Source organism: Dromiciops gliroides, chromosome 3, assembly GCF_019393635.1.
Source record: "Dromiciops gliroides isolate mDroGli1 chromosome 3, mDroGli1.pri, whole genome shotgun sequence".
Lineage (NCBI taxonomy): Eukaryota > Metazoa > Chordata > Mammalia > Microbiotheria > Microbiotheriidae > Dromiciops > Dromiciops gliroides.
In genome coordinates, this window is record NC_057863.1 from 128037743 (window position 1) to 128065674 (window position 27932).

General features: G+C 38.3%; 1 protein-coding gene across 1 annotated transcript; it reads right to left on the minus strand.

Moving 5' to 3' along the window:
* On the minus strand, positions 1-27803 carry EDNRB (endothelin receptor type B). Its single transcript, XM_043996734.1, is given in 9 exon segments — positions 1-2978; positions 4167-4275; positions 4745-4878; positions 5984-6133; positions 7822-8026; positions 8163-8275; positions 25976-26498; positions 27474-27514; positions 27516-27803. Coding segments are annotated over 9 exon segments (1470 nt in total). The 5' UTR covers positions 27576-27803; the 3' UTR covers positions 1-2843.
* Positions 27804-27932: the final 129 nt, after the last annotated feature.

The following is a 27932-nucleotide window of genomic DNA, read 5'->3' on the forward strand; positions in this document are numbered from 1 at the left end:
TTTAAACAATTAAAAATAATTTTATTGATAATTTCATTTTGTTTACCTAGCAAATAAACACTCAGCAACTACAGTAGTTGCCACTTTAAGTGACCACAGAAAGCAAAATATATATTGCTATATGTATATATATATATATATATATATATATAGTTATTTTACATGGTTCTATACAACTTTATAAAGAAAATGTTTGTTTATTTTCAGTTAGCTACAAAGTCCCCTTACTAAGTCATGGATTGAATGCTTTTAGACACACAATCTGGCAATACTCAGCAGGGAATGAGCCTCAAATTAAGTAATACTGACATATTAGCAGGACATGACGAAGATTAGAAATATTTAAAATCTGTAAGCTACAGTATAAATGCAACTCTTTGGGGCCACTACTATATTACATAGTTCTTGATGCTGGGGGATGAAAGTTTTTAGCTTAAACATAATTTGGTCATTATTACATGGTTCAAGTAGCACCTTTCTGAGCTTGGCTTCAGTAATACCAAGAAAACATAAATGTTTTTTCCCCAGCCTTTATTATTACTTTGAAAATATCAAAATAGCATTTTCAGAAGTTATTGAACATGATTACTTTTTTTTTTTTTTAGTAAGGCAATTGGGGTTAAGTGACTTGCCCAGGGTCACACAGCTAGTAAGTGTCAACTGTCTGAAGCTGGATTTGAACTCAGGTACTCCTGAATCCAGGGCTGGTGCTCTATCCACTGCGCCACCTAGCTGCCCCTGAACATGATTACTTTTTAAAAAAAACAGTGCATATGCTCTTTGTGTGTGCAATTTCCAGGTTTGGCAAAATTCTCATGCAATGAAGTTTAAGTCATAAGGCATGAGAATGTAGCCATGCCCAAGGATGGTTGACTTAGCAAGGAATTAGTGCAGAGAAATGAAAATGGGTTACATAGCAGTAAAACACTACAGCTGTAACTTAAATAGAAACAAAAATAGATAATGAAACTTTGAAAATAACACTGACCAATAGCTAATTTAGAATTCAATGTTTCCCCCTTTTAAGGCACTGAAAATATTTTTATGATGATAGGAGTTCAAGGCAGTGGCTATGAAAATTAATAGATAGGACCCATTGTGTAATTTATAAATAGTATGCACATGGCATGTGAATTATCCACACGGAGTTACTGTCATTTCTTCTTGGCCATAATGTCAGTTTTTGGTTTAGTTTATCTTCAGTTTAGAAGCTGGCAGGAAACTACATTAGTAGCTTATTTCCTACATGTGGTCCTGGTTACCAAAAAAAAAATTCTGTGATATTTTAGGAGTAAAAGGCAAAGCTCTTGGGTCCAATTCGTTCCTGTACCATTACAATTTTTGCTATGCTGAATTTGAGTTAGGATCTTCTGTATTTGCATCCACAGAATGACAACTTCTGATTGAGTGGAAAGCTGTATCTTTCAGTTTTCCTTTGATCCCACCTAATTTCCTTTTTCTTTCCCTTTCTCCTTTCCTTTTGCTCATGTGGATATATTAAATTAATCCTGTTCATAATTAAGGCACTTTGCAAAGGAGATAAAATATTTGAGGAGAATTTAAAAAGTCTCATATTTCATAGTTTTTAGAAGTATTTTTGTCTGTCATGATAGTAAAGCATAATATTATTATATATGTATTTTTTCTGATGGCTAAAATTTAAGGAAAAATGGGAATAAATATATGAAGGTCTCTAGTTGCCCTGTGGGGAGAAAGTTAATAATTGACTGATTAGAGTTTTAAAGCCATTTTAGAATAATCTTAGTATTTTATTTATATATTATTTACCTATGAATTACTTAGAGTATTAAAGGGACTGTGTAGGGCATGGGGCCTTCTCACTTGCCCTATATATGCTTCTCCAGGCAATCCACCTTATGGTTGCTACTGGTATCTCTCTTGTTTAAGGAGACGTAGACTGGGACCTGCCCTTAGGTAAGTAGTCAACATGTAGCTTAAATATTTACAGAAGCTCAGATTAATCAAAAGTAGCCTTAAATGACAGCTATGAAAGTGTAAGAATCTTCTGAAAACAACCATAATCATGTTGGCAAGAAACTTAGGTAGTTTTTTTTTTTCTTTAAAGAGAATACTAAGCATGTAAGCATTCTAAAAGAACTCAATTCGAACAATAAGCCAAATCTTCCCTCTTTATCTTTGCTACATTTGATTCCTTCGGCTCTTTTTAAGGTGTTGAATGTATTTTGGTCATTGAATGTATTTTAGATGGCATTTTCTGAGCCTCCCTTGGGATTATTCAAGTATTCTTTTAATCTTGAACAAAAGAAACCAGAAAAGCTCATTTTCACATACTTTCACCTTCTGTATCTAGTAATAATATGTCTAGCCAGTAGTGTAACACTTGTGATAAAAAACAAAGAAATACACATTTATTTTTCTTTTTAGGATTTTTTTTAAAAAGCCCTAATTGAATCACTTTATACATCTGCCCTATGCAGATAAGTCTGTTCTTTTGTATCCTATGTTGGATTCACATCAATTAGAAAACAGCCTCTTTACTGAAAACTCTGTGTGAATTCATACTGAATAGAAATGACATATTAATCTACAGGAAGTTATTTAGAGCTACACCGAAGTGCTAACTTCAAAGATTTTAAGTGCTATGACAATGAGGTGCTCTTTCTCTTCTCCCTACTTTCCTTCATGTAAACAACCTAGAATACCATGAAGAATTATTAGTGTTAAAAAAAAAAACAATCACTTTCTCACCAGTTTTTTTGTGCAAACACAAAACCATTACTCCAAATGCCCCACTGTCTTCATCATAACAATTCTGTCCAAAATGAAGGAATGGCAGCTCAGTGACTCCCCCCATTCTTGTTTCACGATGAGCTGTATTTATTACTGGAGCGGAAGTTGTCATATCCATGATCATTTGCTTTGAACTTTAAGCAGGACTGCTTTTCCTCCAGGGATTGTTTTTCCTCAAAAGATTGGCACCAGCAACACAAGCATGACTGTACAAAACAAAAATAAATTATTATCATACGCTTATGCTAGTCAAATGTCAGAAAAAAAGCTGTGTACACTGTGAGACTCTGACTTTCTATCCATGGCAGAAAATCCATGGACCACTTGATTTTGTTTTTCATAGCCAGGAACTCATTGCCAGCCTTCAAAAGGAGTCACAGTAGACATTCACCATCCCACCCCACATTATTTTTTTTATTTTTCTGCATTTTTTTCTGTAGTTTTATTTTTCCTCTGAACATATTTTAAATAGGATGGTGGAAGGACAAGAAAGGCACAGTTTGGAGGGTAGTGGGGACCTTCACAATTTCCCTAAGTCTTAGTTTTCTCATCTGTAAAGAAATAAGGGCTGATTCTTGAGATCTCTTCCAATACTATCTTTTTTATGATTAGGCAAGGAAGACATGACCCGATAAATTGATTCTGATTTTATAAAAGTAGAACATCTTGTAAATAGGATGATGAAGATATAAAATACGTGAGAAAACAATCTTTTCTTATAATTTATGTTGCTTTAGCCTAGAAACACTTGATTTGGAGAAAAATGACGAATACCACAGATAAGGCCGGGCATTTATTTCTATCAAATTTCTTGTGGATTCCTTGCCTGAGGTTGTTCAAATGTTGTAAGGCTATTCAAGAGTGGTAAAATTTAATTGAGCTGAAATATTTCCCTAATCTAATTAGCTAAAGTTCATCTACTAGGCTACATCATGTGATAGGAACCTGGACATGCCGGTCTTTGTCACTTGGGTTATTAAGATGGCCCAGGGGGAAAAAAAAGCTAACTTTCAGTTGGGGCCTCAAAGATTTGTGATTATTTAGAAAGAAACAGAGCCTTGGTAGAAACAGGGCAATATGCAATTGCTTCCTGGCCCTGGTTCATTGGGTCCTAATTCCATTCTGCCAACTCTGTCAGAATTACATATCCACATGTGAAATCCTTTTTGATTTTAATGGCACTTCTATATATAGAAGAGATTAGCTGGGTTGGAGGGAATGGAAGAGAACATGATTAGCTGATTTTGTAAATAAAAACCCTGACTGTGTGTTTTTTTAAATAACAAAATCAATTCTAATCCTTTAAAGTTCAGAGCTCTCTGTTGCAATGAAAAAAAAAAGATTAATGAATTTGGAGGGCCTATCTTTTAGGTCAGGATAAGTAGCCCCCTTACCTTAAAGCAGTTTTTGAATCTTTTGCTCACCAAATACAGAGCTATTGGATTAATACAGGAATTCAATGAAGCCATGTTGATACCGATGTAGTCCAGGACCAACAAAAAGCTGCAAATACACCCCCCAAAGCATGTCAGTGATGCCCCATTTATTCAATGTAGAGATGAAAAATATTTTTAGGAAGATAGTTTTTTACTCATAAACAGTGGTTTAACTTCCTATTGGCCTTTCTTCCTCCTTATAGCTTTTATTTCTTATAATGCTTTCCTTGGAAAGTGCTATGAACCCTCTGAGCTAAAGGGATCTCTGGCAGATGAAAGAGAATCAAGACTGGTAGATTTAATCATGTCATTCTTTCAGCATTACTGGTCTCCTCTTTCCCTCTATTCTAGGCATTTCCTCCACTCTCATTCCTCCCCTCTCAAATGGAACAGAAGCTGAAAAATTGGGATTTTCGAATTCTCCTTCCCTCACTCAGAAGTGCAGAAATGCCTTCTACAAAAGCAAATACTCAGCAAGCAGCATTCTCAAATGGCTTTTAATCAGCCAGGCAATTTCTATAGGATAGCATTCTTACCTCAGCAGTTCACATCTATTGGGATCGCTTTGATCATAGATAGTGAGCTTCAGAATCCTGCTGAGGTGAAGGGGAAGCCAGCACAGGGCGAACACCAGCACCAGGCAAAAAACTGTTTTGGCTACTTCACGTCTCTGAAAGGAAAGGAGAGGCAACCTTTAGTATCATTACCAGAAATGCTTTCTTAAAATAAAATAGTTGAGATAAAATATATACAAAAGGAATAAACACTGGAAGACTTTCAGAATGATGAGCTATAAATCAAATGGCTATTCTAAATGAGTTAAAGGAATAGAATATCAGTTTGGAAACTCAATATTGGTTCTACTCAAGTCCTGTGAGGGTAGGGGTTCTAAACCTGGAGCTCAGGAATCCCCTGAGGTTCTATAGGTAGACTCAGTGATTACAGGAATTTGGATGGGAAAAATACATCTTTATTTCCACTAACCTCTCACTGAAATTTAGCATTTGCTCTAATTATTTAAAAACATTATTTATTGAGGGAGTGCATAGGCTTTAGGAGTCTGAGAGTATGAAACAGTCTTCCAAATCATGAGCTCTTAGTCTGGAATCCACAGAGTAGTTTTGGGTAGATTTAATGGGTTCCATGAACTTGGATGGAGAAAAGAAAAATCACATGGTTATTTTCACTAACATTGAGTTTCCTTTGTAATTATATTTTTGGTAATTTAGTTTCCTTTGTGTTTTGGGTATTTCAAAACATTATTCTGAGTAGTGTCCCATGATACATAAAAAAGGTTAAGAGCCCTTGTGCTAGATTCAGTTGTTTTTCAGTCATGTCCAACTCTCCTTGAGCCCATTTAGGGCATTCTTGGCAAAGATACTTGAGTAGTTTGCCATTTCCTTCTCCAGCTCATTTTACATATGAGGAAACTGAGGCAAACAGGGTACAGTGACTTGCCCAGGGTCACACAGCTAGTAAGTGTCTGAGGTTGGATTTGAACTTAGGTCTTCCTGATTCCAAGTCCAACATTCTATCTACTGTGCCAACTAGCTGCCCTTATATTAGCTCAAAACCCTATAATTTATACTGTATAGAATCACAGATTCTAAAGACAAAGTAAAAAGCATAAGGGATATATTATCTGAGCCACTAGCAACCTGCAGTAACATTTTTTCCTTTGTCATATTTACCTCCTTATAATATCAAAAGTGATTTAGATCAAAATAAAAATAAGAATGTTGCATCTAACAGGGGTTTTTGGTTTGTTTTCTTACCTGCTTTAAGTGGTCATTCAAAGCGATTTGCATACCACTTTTCTTCCTCAACATTTCACAGGTCATCAAAGTATAGAAAAATGCAGTGATGGCCAAAGGCAAGCAGAAATAAAAACTAAACAGCCACCAATCTTTAACTGTCTTATAGAACTAGAAAGAGAAAAGGAACACCATTAGGAGCAATATCATGTCCTCTTTTTAAGAAATTCCGATTTATTTGAAGATAAGAAACCAATAAATTCAGGTAATAAGTTCTGGGACAGTATCTATAATATCAAACAGGTCTTTGAAACTTAGAACTGGAAGGGACTTGGACATAATTGAGTCCAAATCTTGCCTTTTATAGTTGAGCAAACTGAAACCCAAAAAGATGAAGGGATGTGACTACTCTCATGCTGTGGCACATCTGCTGGACTTGGTATCAGCAAAGGTCTGGATTGCATCCCATGCTCACTGTGTGACTAAGGAAATCATTGAATCTCTCAGCCTCACTTTCTTCATCTGTGAAATGGGGCAAATGATGTTTCCAATGCTTATCTCACAGATTATGGTAAGGGAAGCACTTTTGAACCTCAATCAACTGTGCAATCTAATAAGTTCAAGCCCCTCACAAAAATTCATTCTGTTTTATGACTTCATCCTCTTGTCCCTTTTTTGAACTATATTCAAAGAGATTTTTTTCCTTTAACGAATGCTACACAAGCATGTGCAGGGGGAGAAGTTTTTTTTTTAAAGAAAACATATTCATTGAGTATTTCTTACAGTGAGAAAAGGAAATAAGGTACCATTTCCCCTCCATTTGTCCATACTTTTACCCTCTGCCAAAGATTAATAATTTCTTTCTTTCAAAGAAATAACAAAAAGGAAATGCTATTACATGTCATTATATTAGGATAATTCCCCATATAGGGCATCGAGGGTCAGAATATTGGGGACCTTGTGCCTGGCTTATGGTAGTCCCAGGCACATCTCCTACCAAGTGTTCTTTTTTTTTTTTTTTTAGTGAGGCAATTGGGGTTAAGTGACTTGCCCAGGGTCACATAGCTAGTAATTGTTAAGTGCCTGAGGCCAGATTTGAACTCAGGTACTCCTGACTCCAGGGCCGGTACTCTATCCACTGTGCCACCTAGCTGCCCCCTGTTCTTTTAATAAAGAAAAAAAATAGAAATAATTCTGTTTAATTTTAGCTTCCACTTTAGTTTTGTAGACAAAAAGGGGGGCAGCCAGGCATATAACCATCCAGAAATCTTCAGTATTAGGGTTAAGTTCAGAACCAAAATGTTTCTGTCATCTACTTTCTCAGAGCCTACTTTACTTTTGTGTGCACAACATTTCTTTGTCCTAGCCATTTGTCTGAATACACAAGCTAAGTTCAAATGTAACAAATTTCCAGTTCACTAGTTTGAGAAGTGGTCAGAGATATGACCTATTCTCTGTGTGAGTCCCTGGAATTCTCTTAAAAAATAAATTTACAGTCTGAGGACTTGGTTTCCAAACCCAACTCCCCTACTTACCATCTCTGTAAAACTTGAGTCAAGCCTTTTTGTGCCACAGTTTCCTTATCTGTAACCCGCGTTTGGACTCATTAATCTCTACTGTCCCTTCCAGCTCTAAATTCTATTAACTATGAATGCACTGGGTCATTGTGTGACATATTTTCTTGCAATTCTGAGTTCTAGCAGACCCAGGCTTTTCCAGATCTCAATTCTAATTCAAACCACAGCCTGTTATGAAGCAGTAATTTTCCACTGCAAATAAAAGGGGGGCATTGGGAAACAAGATAACTAATCGTTCACAGAACATGAATCATTTTATAAGGCATACAACATCTTATTTACCTGCATAAAGGAAGTTTTCTGAGTAGGATGAAGCAAGCAGATTCGAAGGTACTTTCCTTTGTAGTCCATAGCAATCATATCAAAACCAATAGCTTCCGGGACAGCCAGAACAACAGAAATGATCCAAATTAAAACAATTTCCACCGCAGTCCATTTCGGCACTCCAATCCCTTTAATTCGGCTCCAGGAAGCAACAGCTCGATACCTTAGGATCAACAGATGGAACACATTAAAGCTGAGAGGCCGATCACATCCAGCGACATAGTCTTTTAAAGCTCTATATCCATTTTAGCCTGTAATTGAGCATTTACAGTATTGTTAGCTTAGATCCAAGATCTCACCTGTCGATACTTAGAGCACATAAGCTGAGTACCGTGATGCCCACAGAGGCCTTCTGAATGAAAGGGACCAGCTTGCACATTTCAACTCCAAAGGGCCAGTCCTCTGCAAGCAGCTGCATTGAGAAAACATGAAGCTAGGTTAGGTATCATTTCATAAGGTGCCTTATGGATTGAGTTTGTTGCAATATGGAGCCAAGACTCTTTTTCTAACACACAAGTGGATATCAGAAAACCAGATACTTACTTATTCTTCTCATGGAATAGCCTTTGAAAATCACTCAATATATGGAAAAGGAGAGTGTGGGGAGAAGAATGAAAATTCAATTTGGTTCCCACTTTGAGGTATTACTTAGGAACATACCCTTAATTTCCAAGATCTATACAACTGAGTAGCTCTTCTTAAAAATGGCAAAGATTAAAAAAAAATAAAATAAAAAATGGCAAAGACTGTCACTGTGTGAACAAGTAATGGAGTTTAAGATAAGTTATTAAGATAAATATGTTAACATCTATATAAGTGTGTGTGTGTGTGTGTGTGTTTATGTACATATGCAGAGGCTGCTAGATGGCTCAGTAGATAGATCCCTGGGCTTGGAATCAGGAAGGCCTGAGTTCAAATCCTACCTCAGACACTTAGTATCCATGTGATTCTAGGCAAGTCACTTAACCTTAAATGACAAACCACTCCAGTATTTTTTGCCAAGAAAGTCCCTTGGACAGTATGGTCCATGGGGTCATGAAGAATCAGATACAACTGAAAAACAAAAATGAGTGTACACACACAGAGTAAGAGGGAGAGGGACAGAAATAAGAGAGGGAGAGGAAGGGAGGGAGGGAAGGATAAAAAGAGAGAGAGAGAGAGAGAGAGAGAGAGAGAGAGAGAGAGAGAGAGAGAGAGAGAGAGAGAGAGAGAGAGAGAGAGAAGGGAGAAAAGGTGTGGGAGAGAGAGGGAGGACATTGTTGGAATAACAGGAAAATCTGAGTTCAAGTTTGACTTCTTGCCATAGGCAAGCAATTTTGCTTCTTAGTGATCCTCGGCAACTCTAAGACTGTAAGCTGTAGAGAAAGTACTAATCTGTACTCAAAGATAACTGTTTCCTTACTGAGGGTTAGATCCCTAAAGTCACATATAGGCTTGTTCTAAATATCATCACATCATCATCTTCATCTTCTTCTCTTCCTCCTCCTCCTCCATCATTCTATATTTCTCTCTCCTTCCTCCCTCCGTCTCCTCTCTCTTCTTTCCTCTTCTTTCCTCTCCATCTCTTAAATTACAAGTAGAAGGAAAATTTAGAATACATGAATTTATTATTTTTAGGGTAAACAGAATTTTCTTTGGGACAATTGGGTGGGTATCAGACACTGGTAATGAATCATTTTAGGTGAACATCTGGAAAAACTGTTCATGGGGTTTTGAATACAAAGGGAAAAATTCCCAAGCTCTTTTTTAAAAGTTTTAAAAAATAACTACTCCTTCACCGCCATGAAAAAAAGAGAGAAAGGAAGGAAGGAAGGAAGGGAGAGAGAGAGAGAGAGAGAGAGAGAGAGAGAGAGAGAGAGAGAGAGAGAGAGAGAAAGAAGGAAACAAATAAAAACATTTTGGAAATGTTGTGCTTAGGACTGACTTTTTTTTATTTTCCAAAGCACCTTTTCTTTTGTTGTTGTTTTAATTTAGTTTAATCTTTTTCTTCAATTTACAAAAATCCATCTTTTTCTCCCATCTCCCCCCACACATGGAAAAAGCTAGCAAAAGAAAAACCTTCGATAAATATGCATAGTTAAATAAAATAAATTTCTGCAAACCATGCACCAAATTCCCTGAATTTTTCAAGCTGGGTAAATAACACTTTGTTCAATATTCAGTCCAATGCTAGTAAATGAGACATTTTTTATAATAATTGAGTAAAAATCGAGCTAGTTATATTTCTGGAAAAGGAAGGAAGGAAAGAAGGAAGCATTTATTAAGTGCTTATTAGGTGCTAGTTACTGTACAAAGGTGCTTTACAAATATGATCTCGTTTGATCCTTACAACAAGCTGGGAGGTAGGTGTTATCATGTCCATTTTACAATTGAGGAAACCAAGATAGACAGAGATTAAATTACTTGCTTAGGATCATAAAGCTAGTAAGTATTTGAGATTGGATTTGAACTGGGTTATCCCTGATTCCAGGCCCGGCACTCAATCCATTGTAACATCTACTTGCCCCTGATTGTACTCCTAGGTTGGAACTGGTTTGTTGCTATTAAGATTTGATGTGAAGAAAATACAAATACCTTTTCACTGGTCTGTTAAGAGACAACATAATCAAATATCCCTTGTTTTACTTAGAGGAAAAATAATGTTCAAATCACCAGTACAGGGTCTTTTAAACCCAACATTTCTTACTCAACCAAAAGAATGTAAACTTCTTCAGGGTAGGGGCTGTTTGTTTTGTTTATTTGTATCTCCAGCACCTAGAACTGTGGCTTGGACATTTTTTTTTCTGAACTTGTGATTTCGTAAGTGTAGGGCAGCTAGGTGGTGCAGTAGATATAGTACTTGCCCTGGAGTCAGTGGACCTGTCCTCAGACATTTACTAGCTGTGTGAACCTGGAGAAATCACCTCACTCTGTTTTCCTTAGTTTCTTCATCTGTAAAATGAGTTGGAGAAAGGAAGGGCAAACCACTCCAGTATCTTTGTGAAGAAAACCAGAAATAGGGTCACAAAGAATTGGATATAAATGAGCAACGTGTACGAGGAAACTCAAGTTAAAGAAGCTCTCTGTATTAATTAATGCCGGTTAGCAACTTTTCTGCACTTTAGAATCTGAGAGAATTACCTAGGGATACTTAGAGCTTTGTCTGGGGTCACACAGCTAACAGTGGGGACAAGATTTGAACCTGGGCCCTTCTGAACCTAAGGTTAGCTCTCTCCACATGCCCACTCACCTTTCACTAAATATATGCTTGACACATTTGTTGAATTAAATTGGACTGCACCTGATAAACATAGGCTATTCTTTGAAAAAGAAGGAATAAAAAGGAGAGAGAATGATTTCTACAAAGTTTTCTAACAGAAAAGTTAGGATTAGAGAAATCTTTAGAATCCCACAGGCTTGTATCTACAGGATGCTGAACTATCCAGATGAAAGTTAGTGTGTCTTTATAGTCTGTCTGTCTATCTATCCTTCCATCCACCCATCCATCTATCTAATACCTGTATATATTCACTCTGTGTATATATATATATATGTGTGTGTGTGTGTATATATTCACTCTGTGTATATATTCATATATATGTATGTATATATTCACTCTGTATATATATATGTGTGTGTATATATATTCAGTGAATCATCTGAACATTTTATCTACATGACACCAAAACATCTGGATGTCTCCAAAATTTTATTCTTTCTCAAAATAATCTCCAGCAAATATGGATGTCATGGTGATGTTTGAGTGAATAAAGCCATGAGAGGATTCAGATCTAAGGGGAGATATTGGGTGGAAACAATCTATTCTCATGAAAAAGGGTCAATTAGCTGAATTGAGATCTTATTTCAAGGTTGAACTGGGCTGGGTTGGTATGCTTTCAGGGATGCTATTTTCTTTGGCTCAGGGAGAAGTTGGATTATTGCTCTTTGTACCCAGCTGGAGGTCTGCACCACAACCTCTGACCTGAAGCTATCATCGTGAAACTGTAAAAGCAAACTGAAAATTTTAACAATCTCACTACAGCCCAACCTAGTAACAATAGGTAACCACATTGCGGTTTTCTAGTCTCCTCTTCCTATAGGAGAAGAGCTAAAATCTTTAAAGCTGGCAAACTCTGAAACTGCTAAACTTCAAAAGCACTCTGCATTTCAAAGTCCTTTCTTGTACCCACCCACTTTACCTTCAAACTTATATACTGAGTAATGCTAGAAGATCACAATTAAGTAAATGGTAATTCACTGCTTTATTGTTGTTCAATTGTTTTCAGTCATGTTCAACTCTTTGTGACCCAATTTGGGGTTTCCTTGGCAAAGATACTGGAGTGGTTTGGCATTTCCTTCTCCAGCTCATTTTACAGATAAGGAAACTGAGGCAAATAAGTTGAAGTGACAGGACCAGGGTCACACAGATAGTAAAGTATCTGAGGCCAGATTTGAACTCATGTCCCCCTGACTCCAGAGTCAGCACTCTATCCACTATGCCACCTAGCTACCCCTTCCAATTAGGAAGAATTTATTTAATTATGCCAAGATACAGCATGGCATAGTTAATAAAGATCTTGATTCAGAGTTAGGAAGAGCTGGGTTCAAATCCCACTTCTGACCCTTGGAAATTTAAAATCTCTCAGGATTCTAGGCAACTTGTAAGAATAGAGTTTGGGAGATGTTGACCTTCATTTGTACAGACTCCCTTTCCTTGGGAGTTCCATGAATCACAGATCTAGTCCCTATCTCCCTCAGAGTCCAGATTTTGATAGACAGTTATTTGAACTGCCTGAAAAGTACAGTTCATGCTTTTGCTTTACATCGGCTTTGGTGAGTCCTTGCCAAATCTGACAGCATATGATATGACCTATCTCTTGATCGAAAGGGCTGGGGCAGCAGAAGCTTTGGGCTATTTCAGTCCTAAATTCAGGGTTAAGATGCAGATGCTTCCCAAACCGAGCCAAATCTCCTTACAGGGAAAAGGACTGGATGATCTGGCAAGATATCACACATACAACCAAGAAGCGTTCTCTAAATTTTAACAGGAAATGACATTCACATTCACACACACACACACACACACACACACACACACACACACACACACACACACACACACACACACACCCCAAGTTATGTTGGTGAACAGAACCAACTTCTTCCACCTTCCAAGGACCAGAATGTGGTGGTTCCTAGGACTTGGTGACCTCTTCTAGCTATATTTTGTTGCTCTGAGAACCAGTGTTTCAAGGCAGGCAAGCAATGCTCCCCTCCTTTTATTTTCAAAAAACAAAAATAACTTTTTTAAAAAATTTATTTATTTTTAAGTGAGGCAATTGGGGTTAAGTGACTTGCCCAAGGTCACACAGCTAGTAAGTGTTAAGTGTCTGAGGCTGGATTTGAACTCAGGTACTCCTGAATTCAGGGCCCGTGCTCTAAAAAATACCTTTTTTAGCTCTGGGAACAGTCCACTATGTTTCCTTATTTCTCAGGTGCAAACAAGAACTATCCTCACTGCTCATTTTTCTCTCACTGCTCACAGGCAATTTTCACTAGTAACTAAAGTCAAAATTCTGCTTATAGATATTATTTAGAAATTTCTGAAGTGCTCAGATAACCTTAAGGTTATGTCAGTGTAGTGTGGGGAAACAATGATTTCAAGCATATACATAACAAAATAATAATAGCTCACAATATAGCCCTTTTAAGATGTATTAAAAAAAAAACTTTTTTGAGAACAATCCTGTGAAGTAGGCAATGTAAGTAAGAATACTGTCCCCATTTTGAAAATGAAGAAACTGAAGCTCAGATAAATGAAATGACTTGCGCATGGTGGGGCAGCTAGGTGGCGCAGTGGATAAAGCACTGGCCTTGGATTCAGGAGGACTTGAGTTCAAATCCAGCCTCTACACCTGACATTTACTAGCTGTGTGACCTTGGGTAAGTCACTTAACTCTCATTGCCCTGCAAAAAAGAAAGAAAAGAAAGAAAGGAAGAGAGAGAGAGAGAGAGAGAGAGAGAAATTACTTGCGCATGTTAATAAATTAGTATTAGAGCTGAGGTTTGAATCCAGATCTGATTATGTTTTATACTTTCCAGAAAAGGTTCATACAATTACAGGTTTAGAGTTCGAAGGGATCTTTGCTGTCACCTGGTTTAAGTCTCTCATCTTATAGATAAGAAACCTGAGGTGCAGCGAAACTGTGTCTTGGCACACAGATGTTAAGTAGAGAATCCAGGATTTCTTCCTCAGGTTCTCTGATTCCCAATTTCTACCACAAATCAGTGCCTTGATTACTTGAAGGTTTTCTAAACGGAGTTAAGTACTAGTACAATTCTGTGTCAAGTCCTGTGAAGCTAATCTGGATTTCCTCCAAAGCTGAGTTTGAATAGACATTAGTGCTAGTATCCTTCACTGATACCATCTGTAGATTGACACTTCTGTTTCCAACCTAATGAGTTCTTGAGCCAATGGCTATTGCACTTATATGGTCTAGGTGTTGGGTGATACGGTGTTGACTGAATTTGACATGGCCCATGCTCATAGTGATAGAATCTGATATACCTGCTTTCCCATAAGGTTAATGTAGTTCTTAACACCTTTTTTATGCACTGAGATCCCTAAATAAGAACAGATAAATAGCAACAAATCAGGCATAATCTATTAATTAGTGAGTATAAAGGTTATTGAATCTTTATAGCTTTAAGATTTGAAATGAGGCGGTTCTGCTCCAAGCAGGAAGAATGCCTGTATAATTTTTTAAAAGTTCTGTATGATAATATTAAAGCTATTAATTTTTAATGGTACTTATCATAAATATTGTATAATTTTCTATTCTTCTTCAAAGATGCCGCCACATGAGCCCAACAATGACTTGTAGGCTGAGGATTTTACATGAGATTTTTTTTCTTTTTTCCACCTACTTTCTTTTTTCCCCTTTCTCTTTTTAATTAAAAAACACATTCACTGAGAAATTAAGTAGGGGGAAAACACCGTTAACAGATTGTTAATGCAGAAAGGAGTCAAGCCCCATAAAGTCAGGAAATGCCAAAGTTAACCAGCTTTCACTAATGAATGTCACTGTTTCATGGCCCATAATACTACTTTCCCTTCCTGTTTTTCTTATTCATTGTATACAGTGATATGGGGCCATTTGTGGTTTTCAAAACATTCCATCAAATGCAAACTATGTGCACCATTAACAAGATAGTCTACAGGCAGACATCTCAAATGCTACCATTTCCACTCATTCCCAATCTTTTGCTTCTTTTATTCCATCTGAGTCAGTTTTTCTAATGATTTGAGCATAGACTCTATCTAGCTTTATGTGCTTTATGAAACACAGACTCACCCTTGAAAATGACATATATATGCTCAGTGACTCGGAACTCAGGGCTGGGGCCCTGAGATAGAGTTTTGTAGGGGTTTAGACCTTCCAGGCAGACTGGAGGAGGTGAAACTCATAGCTATTAATTATCAGTTCTCTCCCACTGTCCTACACTTTCTCCTAACCTAAAACCTGTCAGAGAAACTGCTGATCTATTCCAGAACCTACTATTTCATCACTATGTAATGGAATTCCCTGGAGAATTTTAATTGCTTAAGGGATTCTGTCCAGGCTGAAGATGGATATAATGAGTATGAGGAGGAGAATATTGTTAAGATGTGACTTGTTAGGCAAAAATTTGCTCTTATAAGTATATGGATTAGAAATATATTTATAGGTAAATCATAAATGCTTACTGAGGTTGAAGAGTATTTAATATTGTTGATGAAGTGTGAACTTTACTTATATAGCTGGCATTGTATAAATATATTGATGGGAGAAGAGCAAGAAAGGAAGGGGGAGAATTAAAACGCTGCCTTTCACTAATTTTTGGAAAGGGTGTTTCTTTGCTGTTGTTTTTATCATGGCTTCCTGTAGTAGATAAAGAATTTTACTGAATTTTGGCCATTTTTCTAATTAGTACACCTTCATTCCAGCACATTAGTATTCCATTTATTTCTTTTTCAATCATATCCACAGATATTGGAGATGAATACATTTCAAGCTAAATGCAGTAAGAATTTTTCTTAACCTTATCAAAGGGGCAGCTAGGTGGCACAGTGGATAGAGCACTGGCCCTGGAGTCAGGAGTACCTGGGTTCAAATCCAGCCTCAGACACTTAACACTTACTAGCTGTGTGACCCTGGGCAAGTCACTTAACCCCAATTGCCTCACTAAAAAAAAATTAAATTTAACCTTATCAAAGCTATGAATGCATGGAAAAGGAAGTGGGATGGTGCTATAGTGAGATAATAGGTGGGCAGCTTTTCCCCTCAACTGGTAATCATGTAATGTCAGGAGATCTAGAAGGTTCCCAGAACATTTGGTGGACCTCTTTGGAGAACTTACAAGAAGATATGAATAAGTGCTCGGACTAGAATTTCAGAGACCCTGACCCATCATATAATTGACCCTAGAACATGTTTCTTCCCATCCAGCCATTCAAAGAGAAGACTCCAGGGCTTGGCCAATGTGTGAGCATCTTGACATCTGCTCTGCCATTGACTGTGAACCCACCATCCTGTCATTCCACACCCTGCTCAAGGAATGGTAATCTAATCAACATTACCACCAACATTATCACTACTGCTGCCAAGAGTATGATAATCTTTTGCCTTATTTCTCTACTCACAAATCCCCTGCCTGTGACAAAATTCCCTTCCTGGGCTACCAATCTGTAAAAGTGACTATAAAGTGATGTTAGGTTGAATTTAACTTCACTTTAATTTACCTACTTATTTTTAAGGTGAAATTTAACTTAACTGTAACTACGGATTTTTTCACCGTGGGAACTCTCTCCACTTATATAACAACCTATCAGGGAGTCTAGAACAGAGTTCTTAAAACATTTTTGAGTGTGTGTTATGAACCACCATGGGCAGGCTGGCAAAGTCTATCAATCCCATCTGAGAATAATGATTTCAAATGAGTAAAATAAAATACATAGGATTACAAAGGAAATAAATTCTATTGAAATACAGTTGTCAAAATATTAAAATAAAACAAACAAGCTTGTGAACCTCAGATTTAAACCCTTGGTGTAGAGAATTAGTTGTCACAAGGTCTGGGAGGTTAAGTAATTTCTTCATGTTACACAACTAGTTGGAGAAGGAAATGATAAACTACTCCAGTATCTTTGTCAAGAAAACCCCCAAAAGGGGTCATGAGAGTCATCCATGACTGAAAAATGACTAAACGCACAGCTAGTACTGTAAGTGTCAGAGGTTCCCTTTCAACTCTACCTAGAAAATAAAAATCAAATCATACCTATATTTTCTCCCAACACATCATAATGGAATTATTGTTTATACTTATGAATTAGAGGAAATTATATCCTCTTCACCATCTATAGATATAGATAGATATAGATCATAACATGCCCTTCCAAAGCTCATATTGAAAAGAAGGCACCATATCTCTTACTTAAATACCTCAAGGATTGGTTTAATTGCATGGGTACTTCTTCAAACTCTCTAGATTTCTATTAGTTACTGTGATTTAGCCTGGTGGTCTCTTAACCACATAACTAAACTAATCTTCTGGGGAAAGACTAAAGAGCTTATCCCTAAGTTCACATTCAGTTTCACAATGTTTTAAAAATTCCAACAATGTCTGCAGCACAAGATTGTGACAAGGGCCTCTTATTCAAGTTGGCTCCCCTAATAAGAACCATGGTTGGATTTGTCCACTAAGATACGTGCACAGTTAAATCCTAGTAGTTTACTAAAGGAATTTTAAAACTTTTTAAAGCCAAGGAGTTTTATATTAATGATAATGGAGGTGATAAAACCGAGAAACTTTATCAAGCTATAGAATAGAAAGTTTGCTTCCTGGCCTAGTCCTTGATTGCACTTGGAAACATATATTGCACCAAAATGGATGAAGATGAAACTGTCATTTCAAGTCAGAAAAAGAAAAAGGAAACTGGGCTTCAGCTTTTGGATCTAAATGGTATAACCCTCTATCCTGTCCTTCTTACACCCACAAAAGCTTCTTGAGGGTAGGGATTGTTTGTTTTTGTTTTTTCTTCTCCTTCTTGTTGTTTGTCCTTCATTCTCAAAGAGGACCATGACATCAGGAGATGATGTCATGACTTGCACTGACTTGGATTAAGTGAGGGCGGGCTGTGCAAGGTCACCAACCTCACTCTCTCCTTCACCTCCATCTGGTTCTGGTGGCAAGATATACATCAGGATGACTAGAGATGGCCCCACATATGTAAGGCAATTGGGGTTAAGGGACTTGCTCAGGATCATACAGCTAGTAAGTGTCTGAGGTGAGATTTGAATTCAGGTCCTCTTGACTTCAGGGTTAGTGTTCTATTCACTGTACCACCTAGCTGCTCTTTGTCCTCCTAGCAGTTAGCACAGTGCTTTGACATAGTAGGTGCTTAATACTTATTTAAATAAATTAAATGTTATATGTATAAATATTAATGTATGTAACTGAGGAGGGGGGATTTGCATTCTAGCAAGATTAACATATTGACCTAGATTTCTTTATTAAATTAATAAAGTGAAACTGAATAGAAATAAAGGTACCAAGGAACTGGGATATAGATAGGAAAGCTAAGTTGTTTTGTTTTGTTTTTTTTCCTTTCTGGGAGAACCAGTGGTGATCCAGCATGTTATGGCATACTGTAGAGAAGACAGGCTTGGGTGGGGCAGGAAACCTAAGACAATGCTCAAGGGGCACTCATCCATGGCACAATGACACAATGTTGGAAGAAGTGTCCTTCTTTTCTTGAAAGATAGTATTAAATTGAAATGACTAAGGTAAATTTTACATGGCAGGGGAGGTCATAAAAATACTATATCAGAAATAAGTTAAAAGAAGCATGTGTAGTCAGGGAGACAACAGTCTAACTAAAACTGGAACACTTGGGTTTGCAGTCTTGGAGTTGCTTCTCTCTTTTTGTATGTGACCTATGTAATTCTCTTCCCCTCTTTGAGCTTCAGTGTCCTCAGCTGGAGATTAAATGGGTTTGACTAGATCAGGTGCTCTTACCTTTAGGTTTGTATGCATTTAAAAATATTCCAAGATGTGATTCATCGGCCTCATAAGACGGTAAAAGGGTTTCATGTTAGGAACAATATTAAGAACTTAACTAAATGGTCTCTTAAGTTTCTTCATACCTCTAAAATCCAGGAGATACCAGATGATAAACTGATAGTATCCTATGCTCTCTCAAGCGAACTGCCTACTTTTTGGCTATTTTAGTGTCTCTAGAAGGGTGTTCACAGCTAAAAAGAAAGAAAGGGTGACTTAAATCCACACATTATGAAAAAGCAAAATTACAAAACTGGAGAGTTCTTCAGCTGAAGGGGTACTATTCATTGTATATAACATTTTCATAAACACAACTGGCCTCTCCTTAGTGTTTAAAAGCAAAGAAACAGAATGTTTCACATTATAAATTATTTCTTAAATCTTATTTCAACCCCCGTTTGATCCTGTCATCACCACTTAAAACACTTCATCATTTATTAGCTTGTGACATGTCCTTCTAAATAAAATCAACTATAGCATAATAGGCACACATGCCGAACCATATATAGTCAGTTATTTGTCTTTTGGAAAAGCAAGATCACAGATCCCTGGATTAGATACTCAATGCAAATGGAGTTACACAATCTCCCTTTTGCTAGCTTTGAAAATATTATTCAATCTTGTTTGGATAACTCGAAGTGGGGAAAGAACAGTTTAAAAGACCAAAATCACTTAATTTGATAGATAAGAAATCCCATCTATTGCATAATAATTTGATCACACTTGGGGACTTTAAAGTCTATGATTTAGGGAAATCTGCAAATTCTTTGTCTCCTGTAGTCATAAGGAATATCCTTAATTTTATTTTCCCCAAATAACAATGTTTATTTTGGTCACTTTTTTCCTTTATCATTCTCAAAAATATGTTACTGAACAAATTTCCTGAGTGTGAAAAATCTTAATAGGAAATGAATAAATTTGGGCTTTCCAGCCTTCATCTCTACAGGCTAAACATTTAATGAATATCTACAGGCCTCAACTGGTAACAGTCCTATTCCTCTGTCTCTTTCCCAAATCACCTTCTCCAAAGGAATGGTATCACTGAGGCTTCCTCTGGCCATAGAATAAAAATCAGCAATGCTACTGCTTGGTATAATGCTATAAATAGACATTGTAGTATCTTAGAATGAGTTAACTTGGGTTCTCTGCTGTTAAACAGCCTAAGTTACCTTAGGCAAGTAACTTTATCTCTCTCTGGACCTCATCAGTTTTATCACCTATAAAATAAGAAAATTAGATTATATTAACAACCAAGGTTCCTTCTAGAGTCAGTCTATTTCTCATCTAGAGAGATGACCTCAAAGGTCCTTTCCAGTTCTCTGTTACTATGTTAAACTGCCTATGGAAGCACCCAGCCCATTTTTCCTTCCTTCCCTTCTTTTGGGAGGAACTAGTTAAATATTATAAAGATAAACTTCTCCTTAGGAAGTAAGAGAAAGGAAGTGGTTAGAGATACCATTCAATAAAACCTAGGAGACCAATGTAAAAAAAAAGGAAGACAGAAATGAAGAAAGTTGAGAGTGGGAGAATAGAAAAGTGATTGAGGGAGGGTAATGATAAACAAAGCATTTGTGGTATAGCTAACTGATTGGTACAATGAAAGGTAGAGCTTTCATTTAATTTCTGCATGAAAGGAGAAACTCTAAGAGGAAGAAAACCCAATAAAGACTAGCAGAGCATAGAAAGGAGAATGAGAGAAAGGAAGACAAAGGCGACAGGGAAGAATAGAGAGGGACAGTATAGCATGTCTTAACATCACCCCCCCACACACACACACACATCATCTACCTTCTCCCAATTCCTAAGATTTTGAGGCAACTCATCATTACCTCACACTAATAATTAATCTTCCCAGAAACAATTTGAGATATTTTAACATTGGAGAGTGGAGATAACTTTTGTTGTTGTTCCTTTCCTTTCCTTTCCTTTCCTTTCCTTTCCTTTCCTTTCCTTTCCTTTCCTTTCCTTTCCTTTCCTTTCCTTTCCTTTCCTTTCCTTTCCTTTCCTTTCCTTTCCTTTCCTTTCCTTTCCTTTCCTTTCCTTTCCTTTCCTTTCCTTTCCTTTCCTTTCCTTTCCTTTCCTTTCCTTTCCTTTCCTTTCCTTTCCTTTCCTTTCCTTTCCTTTCCTTTCCTTTCCTTTCCTTTCCTTCTCTTTCTTTCTTTCTTACAAAAAAGTGATTTTGATGGTTTTCTCTGTAGTCAAGTCTTGTTATCATAGAAGGCCATTTCAAAATCATATATAGTTAAATGTAGATACAATCAAGCAATTTCCCATCCTGACATGCCGATGTTTACTAGTTAGGTCCTAAAATAAAGATATGGCATCCAAAATGCTACCTTCTGTTCTGTGATCCAGAACCTTTCCCCAGTATATTCACAGACTCTGGAAGTCAAATTTACATAGCCTTAAAGTCAAGAGTGTGTGCTTTGCTGCAACTCTGAAAACTAAAGTCCATACGCAGAATTAGAAGTGTCATGTAAGAAAGTTATGATTTGAACCTTGATACTATCTTACTGTATAGTCTGGAGCAAGTCATTCTTAGAGTTGAGGAGGTAAATACCAATGATAATAAGTGCCATTCTCTTACCAATATGTCTTGGGGCAATTGTAATATACTTTTTTCAGTCCTTATTTGTAGCAGATTATTTATAGTCTTTAATTAATTCCCAGTATATTGCAGAGGATAGAGAAGTTGCCTTAGAATCAAGAAGTCTGGCTTCTGATACACACAGGTTTTGCAACCACAGTGGGCAAGTCACTAAAGCTCTCCTGGCCCCCAAACAACTCTTCCAGATTATAAACTGCAGTATAGTTGCCAAACTGCATTTATAGAGGGAATTTCCTCATCAGGAAGTTCTCTTGAACTATTAAGTAAATCAAAGGTCTCAATAAAATAATAATAAAATAACTAAAATAAAATGATGGCGATGATTCCCAGTCATCAAAAGGTAGCCTATTGTATCCTCATTACTCTTAATTGGAACCAAATTTAGTTTTAGGTTCTCATAACTTTTTATTTTGGACCAGGCAATGAGGGTTAAGTGACTTGCCCAGGGTCACACAGCTAGTAAGTATCAAGTGTCTGAGGCTGGATTTGAACTCAGGTCCTCCTGACTCCAGGGCTGGTGCTCTATTCACTGCTTCACCTAGCTGTCTCCTAACTCTTAATAACAACTTTCTTTAAATGATTTAAGTTGGACTTGTCACCTCCACTCAAAAATTCCTTGCTTTTTGTATCTTCCTACATTAACGTGATATAGGTGGAATTCCAATGATAAACAACTTCTTTGCTCACTCCTAAATTCTAGTATTCAGGAACTTCATCTAACTAGTTCAAAAGCTAAAGATTTAGAAGTTTGAAAGTTAAAGATTCAAAGATTGCCCTTTGAAGTGGTAAATTAACCAGATCCTCCTTACTCAATTCACAAATATTTGACTACCTACCATATTGAAGGCAGTAATTACCTGGTTAAAAGGTGAAGAGTTGAAAATCAGTAACCCTGCCACTTTGTCAGGACATTGGGACCCATCATTTCCCTGACAACACCCTAACAACACCCATTCCTGTAAATAATCTCAAATATCATCTTTGACCCCTCACCCTTATCAGGAAGCTTTGTCATTTTTGTGCTTATTAAGGAGTTAATTCCTATCTATTATATATCAGATGTCAGGAAAGTTTATTAGAATGTCCTTTATCATATGTCAAAAGGAGTTTGTAGGAGTTGACTTGGCTACCTTTCTTCATTGCCCATTTTAATGCAGTGAATGAAAAGCAAAGTTGAATCTATGGGTCCTACCCTTTCCCCTAACTCATTTTAGTCAAAGGACTCAAACTCTCTCTGTTCTAAATTGTCAATAATGCCGACTTCAGTTGCCTGCCTGTTAATAGAGCTGTGATATTAGCAACAGTATCATTTATAACCCTGGTTGAGAAACAACCAATGTATGTTTGCCAAGCTCTCCTTCAGGTGAGAACATTGAAGAAAGTTGTAACAAGTGGCTTTGGAAAAAGAGATTTGTAATTTTTATCAAATACAGGAATAGAGGGGAAGGGTATTGAATTTGGATTTGAAGGACTCTGGGTTTGAGTTTCCAAGTAGCTATTTACTAGCTGTATAATACTATACAAATCACTTAACTTCTCTATACCTTAGTTTCCCCATCTATAACATAGGGATAATCATTTGCACCCTATAGGTTATTATGAGGATGGAATGAATATGTGCAAAAGAATTTCAAGTCTTCTATAAATGTAAGCTTCTTTCTTTTGTTCCCAGATATACTAATCATACATCATATTTTTAGTGCTTTTTCTTTTCTTTTCTTTTTTTTTTTTTCTGGGCAATTGGGCTTAAGTGACTTGCCTAGGGTTACACAGCTAATAAGTGTTAAGTGTCTGAGATCAGATTTGAACTCAAGTCCTCCTGAATCCAGGGCCTGTGCTTTATCTACTGTGCCACCCAGCCGCCCCTAGTGCTTTTTCTTATAAAGCACTTTCCGTACTGGGAAGTTCTGTGGGTTAGATAATGCTGATTGCCTCATCACAGATGTGGGCCACAAACTATGTTCTTCATGTGTTGCTGTGGCTGGAAAACAATTATCTGGTGGCCAACCTTCTTCCGAGGAGCCTCAAAGGCTTAGTTAGGCCAGTCTTCAACCAACAAACATCCCTTTGGTCAACAGGTCTGCATTCCAAGCTTTTTCAGATAAGTAAATCCTAACAGACCTTTCAATCCACTTGTATAGCCTTCAAGTGCCCAGAATCCTTTCCACTTTGGTGCTCTTCCTGACCCATCCTACAAGAGGCTGATGGAGAACCTCAGTGGTGGTAGGGAAATTAGTGCCATTTTCATTTTACAAAGAGTGTAAACTCCTTGAGAGTAAGGACTACTTCATTTTTGTTTTTTTAGGTCAATATCTGGCCTGTGGTTTGTATGTAATAAATATTTCTTGATTGACTGTTTTTTGACTCAGATCTCCAAGTTCAGTACTTTTCCCATTCTTTCCTCTTCTATATTGTAATAGGGATGGGGGGGGCCCGCAGAAAACAATATTGTTACCCACTGACCATAGCAAAACCATCTAAAACATCAGGGCATTTAGAGTGGTCAAAAAGTATCTTCTTTTTCTCATTTATATGAATATTTAAAGTGTTTCTATAGCCACAATTTTCATCCAGCATGAACAGAACACCCATGGGGATAGGACTTTGGAGGAGTTCTGGATTTTACCTGGAAAAAGAATATTTAGTCCTCGCTGTTGCATAAAGTGATCTAGTGAATAGTCTGGTTGTATTTGGAAGTGTCCTGAAGTCCAATTGTATCTTAAGGACACAGTCCAAACACAGCACATACTTAGTCCCCATAATGGATTACCAGCCAGATCCTGAACAATCTCTGTGTGAGGTCTTTATTCAGCCCATCTCTTAGAGGATCAGGGACTCTGGCTTCCAGCCAGACTTGGGGAATTTGAGGCTTTTCAACTTTAGTGAACTAACTTATCAGGTGTCTAGTTTTAGATACTGAGCAATGTACTAGTCTCACATTAAGGATCATCTGAGGGTAGAATCCAGAACAAATAATTAAATTACAAAGTGAAAAAATAATTCTAACTTAGTGTTTAAGCCTGCTTTCAGTGAATCCCATAACCCCAAGTGTTTTTTTTTTCCTTTACACTTATGAGTCCTAAAATGTGGTCCAAATTCCTATTTGCATAAAAAGAGTTACATTCAAATAATGTGAAATATCGTCAATGTAATTTGAAATGTAATTTCTAAAACACTTTGGGGAGTATGTGAGAGTGAGTGAGTGTGTGTGTGTGTGTGTGTGTGTGTGTGTGTAAACTCTCCATCATTCAGGACAGCTCTGAGAGAATTGCCTGGGGCATTGACTGTAAATGATTTGCCCTTCATCACAAGCTAGTATATATGAGAGACAGGACTCGCAGCCAGTTCTTTTGATTCCAAGCTCAGCCTTCTGTCCACCACCACCCCATGTTGCTTCTCTCCAAATACACTGAAAATTTTTTAAATGTTCCTTAAGCATTATATATTGTATGAGGCCAATATCTATCCCTATGTAGTAAAACACTCCAAAGCAGAGATATATGGGTCAGTGCAATTTTTTGTTGGCTGCCCTAAGCACTGATCCAAAATAGTTTTAGACTGTGCCTTCATAGAATGCCACCCCACCACTCCCAACCCTGTGTTATGCACATAGTAGTTACTCAGTAATTGCTTGCTAAAATCAATTTAGGTGGAGGCCTAAGTCTCATGGGGAGATATGACTCTGTAGAGGGATTTATTTCAGTATTCCTCTATAGGCATATCTCACTTAGTACTGCCATAGCCCCGCTTGTCAATGTTTAGAGGTATTCAAAATCCACTGATCTTTCCAAATCCATGAGGCTATCAGCTGGCTGAGTTGGATCACCTCTTCTCAGCAGTCCCATAAAAGCTTTCACACGAATGTGGCTTCATCCATGGGCTGCCTCAATCCTAACCCATAGCTCTGAGCCCTTGGGTGTAAGACGCTCTAAATATGGAGACTGGGTTAGAAAGTTCCTAGGTTTTTTGGGATCAGCATATTAATGAATACAGTAACACCTGTGCCTTTACTACCAATGGACTTCTGGTATTTGACTCCTTTGTCATACTCAATGACCTTGAAGTAAAGTGAAGTCCCAAAAAGGTTGTCTTGGGCATCTACCCCAGTCAGTGACCTTCTGTGTTAGACTGCCTTTCTCCAGACAATCCTGTGCTTCATTCTGCAGGCTTGCAGTGTCCTTTCAAGTGTTAAGGTTTCAAAATTCCCAGAGGAATCACATTTTAAAGACCAAAATCCCTAGGAGACTCAGGGATATGAAATTAGAAGAGGGAAGGAGAAAGTTGGGGATGAAACTAAAAAAACAATTAATAAATTGCCTCTACTTTCCCTTCTCCAGTTACTTATTCTGTCCCAGCCTCTGCCCCAAACCCATCTCTAGCTTTCATACCGTTGTTTAGAACCAGTTTGGTTCAGATGTCATTTACCTTGTAGACATTAATGGGGATGTCAGTGATGATATGCAGGAGGTCGCCCAAGGCGAGGCTAGCGATGAGGATGTTGGGGCCATTCCTCATGCACTTGTTCTTGTAGATGATTCTTAACAAGGTGGAATTCCCGATGATGCCTAGCACAAACACCAGGCAGGACACCACAGTATTGATGTATTTGAAAGTCTCCTTGATCTCCGTCTGGCCTGAGCACATGGTGGGAGGGGGGCCTCGGGACCGCCCGTGCGGGACGGACGGAAGAGGCTGGCTGGCGTTGGCCGCCTTGGGCCAGGCGGCTCTGGCCGTCGGGGTCATCACCTCCCCGGCCTCCGGCGGTGGCAAGGTGTCCCGGGCGGAGAGGAGATCGTTCTCCTCCCCCCAGACCCCAGAAGTGCAGCAGGCGAGGAAAAGCAGCAGCCGGGGGATACTGCAGAGGCTGCGATGCGGCGGCATGATGCTGCTCTGTTCCAAAGGAGAGTAGAAATCCCAGGACACTTCTCTGAGGCTTGGCTTCGGGAGCCTGGAGAGGGAAGGAAGGTGGGGGTCGGGATTGGCGAGAGGAACAGTGCAGAGGGAGAGAAGACACGAAATCAGTTGCCTAACAGTCACTCCTGCAACCAGCCCCGTCTCCCCTTTTCCTTTACCCTGGAGTGCTGGTCAGCTGGGTGCTGGTACTGCTCCTGTCTGTGCAACTGGGGAAATAGGGAACTCCCGCGCACAACAAGTTCTGCGTAATTCCATCCCAAGAGAGAAAGAAAGAGAGGGGAAAGGAGGGGGAGTGGTGGAGGAACGTTGCGTTTTCTGTGCCTACAATAGGGCTCACTCCTAGCTGTAGGGACGAGCGTCTTGAAGTGTCTGGGGGGAAGGGGAGGGCAGAGAAAGAAAGAAAGAAGGGGTTCCGAGGCAAACTCAGCTCCGTTACTCTCCCGTCTTCAGAACTATAGGCATAATATATCTATTAGAGAAGGGGGTGAGCGGTTAAGCAGCAAAAGGGCATAAAGGACCCGTTACACACTGGATTGCACCTGGTTCTCCTTATTTCTTGAAGCTGAGGACCGGCCAAGCAAGCAAGCATTTATTAAGTGCCTTCTGTGTGCCAGCTGTAAGTGATTATCCATGCCTTCTCACCGGTGATTAGGGTAGGGAGAGATGTGAAGTTTAGGACTTTACTAGAGCAAAGATTCAAGGGTCGCACCGAGGCTAAGGTGGAGGCTTTAACAACCCAAAGGAAACAGCTTCGTTTCGGGGTTTTTGCATAGTCAAAGTAGGAATATTCTCTGTTATTAACTCATCAGGACCTTTCTCCTTTATGAAGCCTCAAGCAAATGAAAATGATAACCAAAATGTTCCCCCAGCGCACACGTTAATTTGTCACATCTCTATTTTATCAAATACTTTTTAAAAAAGTCCAAAAAGTAAACAGGTTGTACTAAGGCAGAGTCTCATAGGTTGGACTACTTTGATGGTACTTTTTAAACCCAAGCAAGCTATTTACCTTGTGGATCGTCCAGGAACAAAATATCGGGCTCTCCTTCCCAGCGGGCGGGGGCTGGTGCTTATGCCTGTAGATGGATGATCCCAGCTCTGAAAAGCACATTCAGCTCTCCGCTCTGCTCCTGGCTGCACATGGGGTTAAGCACGCCCCTCTGGAGTTGCAGGCGGGTCTGGCTCTGACGAAATGACTCAGATGATGCCAGACAGGCAACATCCACAACTTGCTGGGTCCGTGCTCGCAATCCACAAGTACTTTTATTCATTCGTATCTTTCCCATCAATCATTGCCAAACTCCTCCAGTGTCTTCCTACACAACTGAAACCTTTTCCCCTCTGGCTGATGCTGGTTCTCACTGCTGCCTGGATAGCATCAGCACAAAGTTTCCCCGATTTCACAGGCAGGCTAGAGGGTCACGCTGGAGGAGTCCGCCAGTCAAAGACGATCTTAAAGTGACTGATT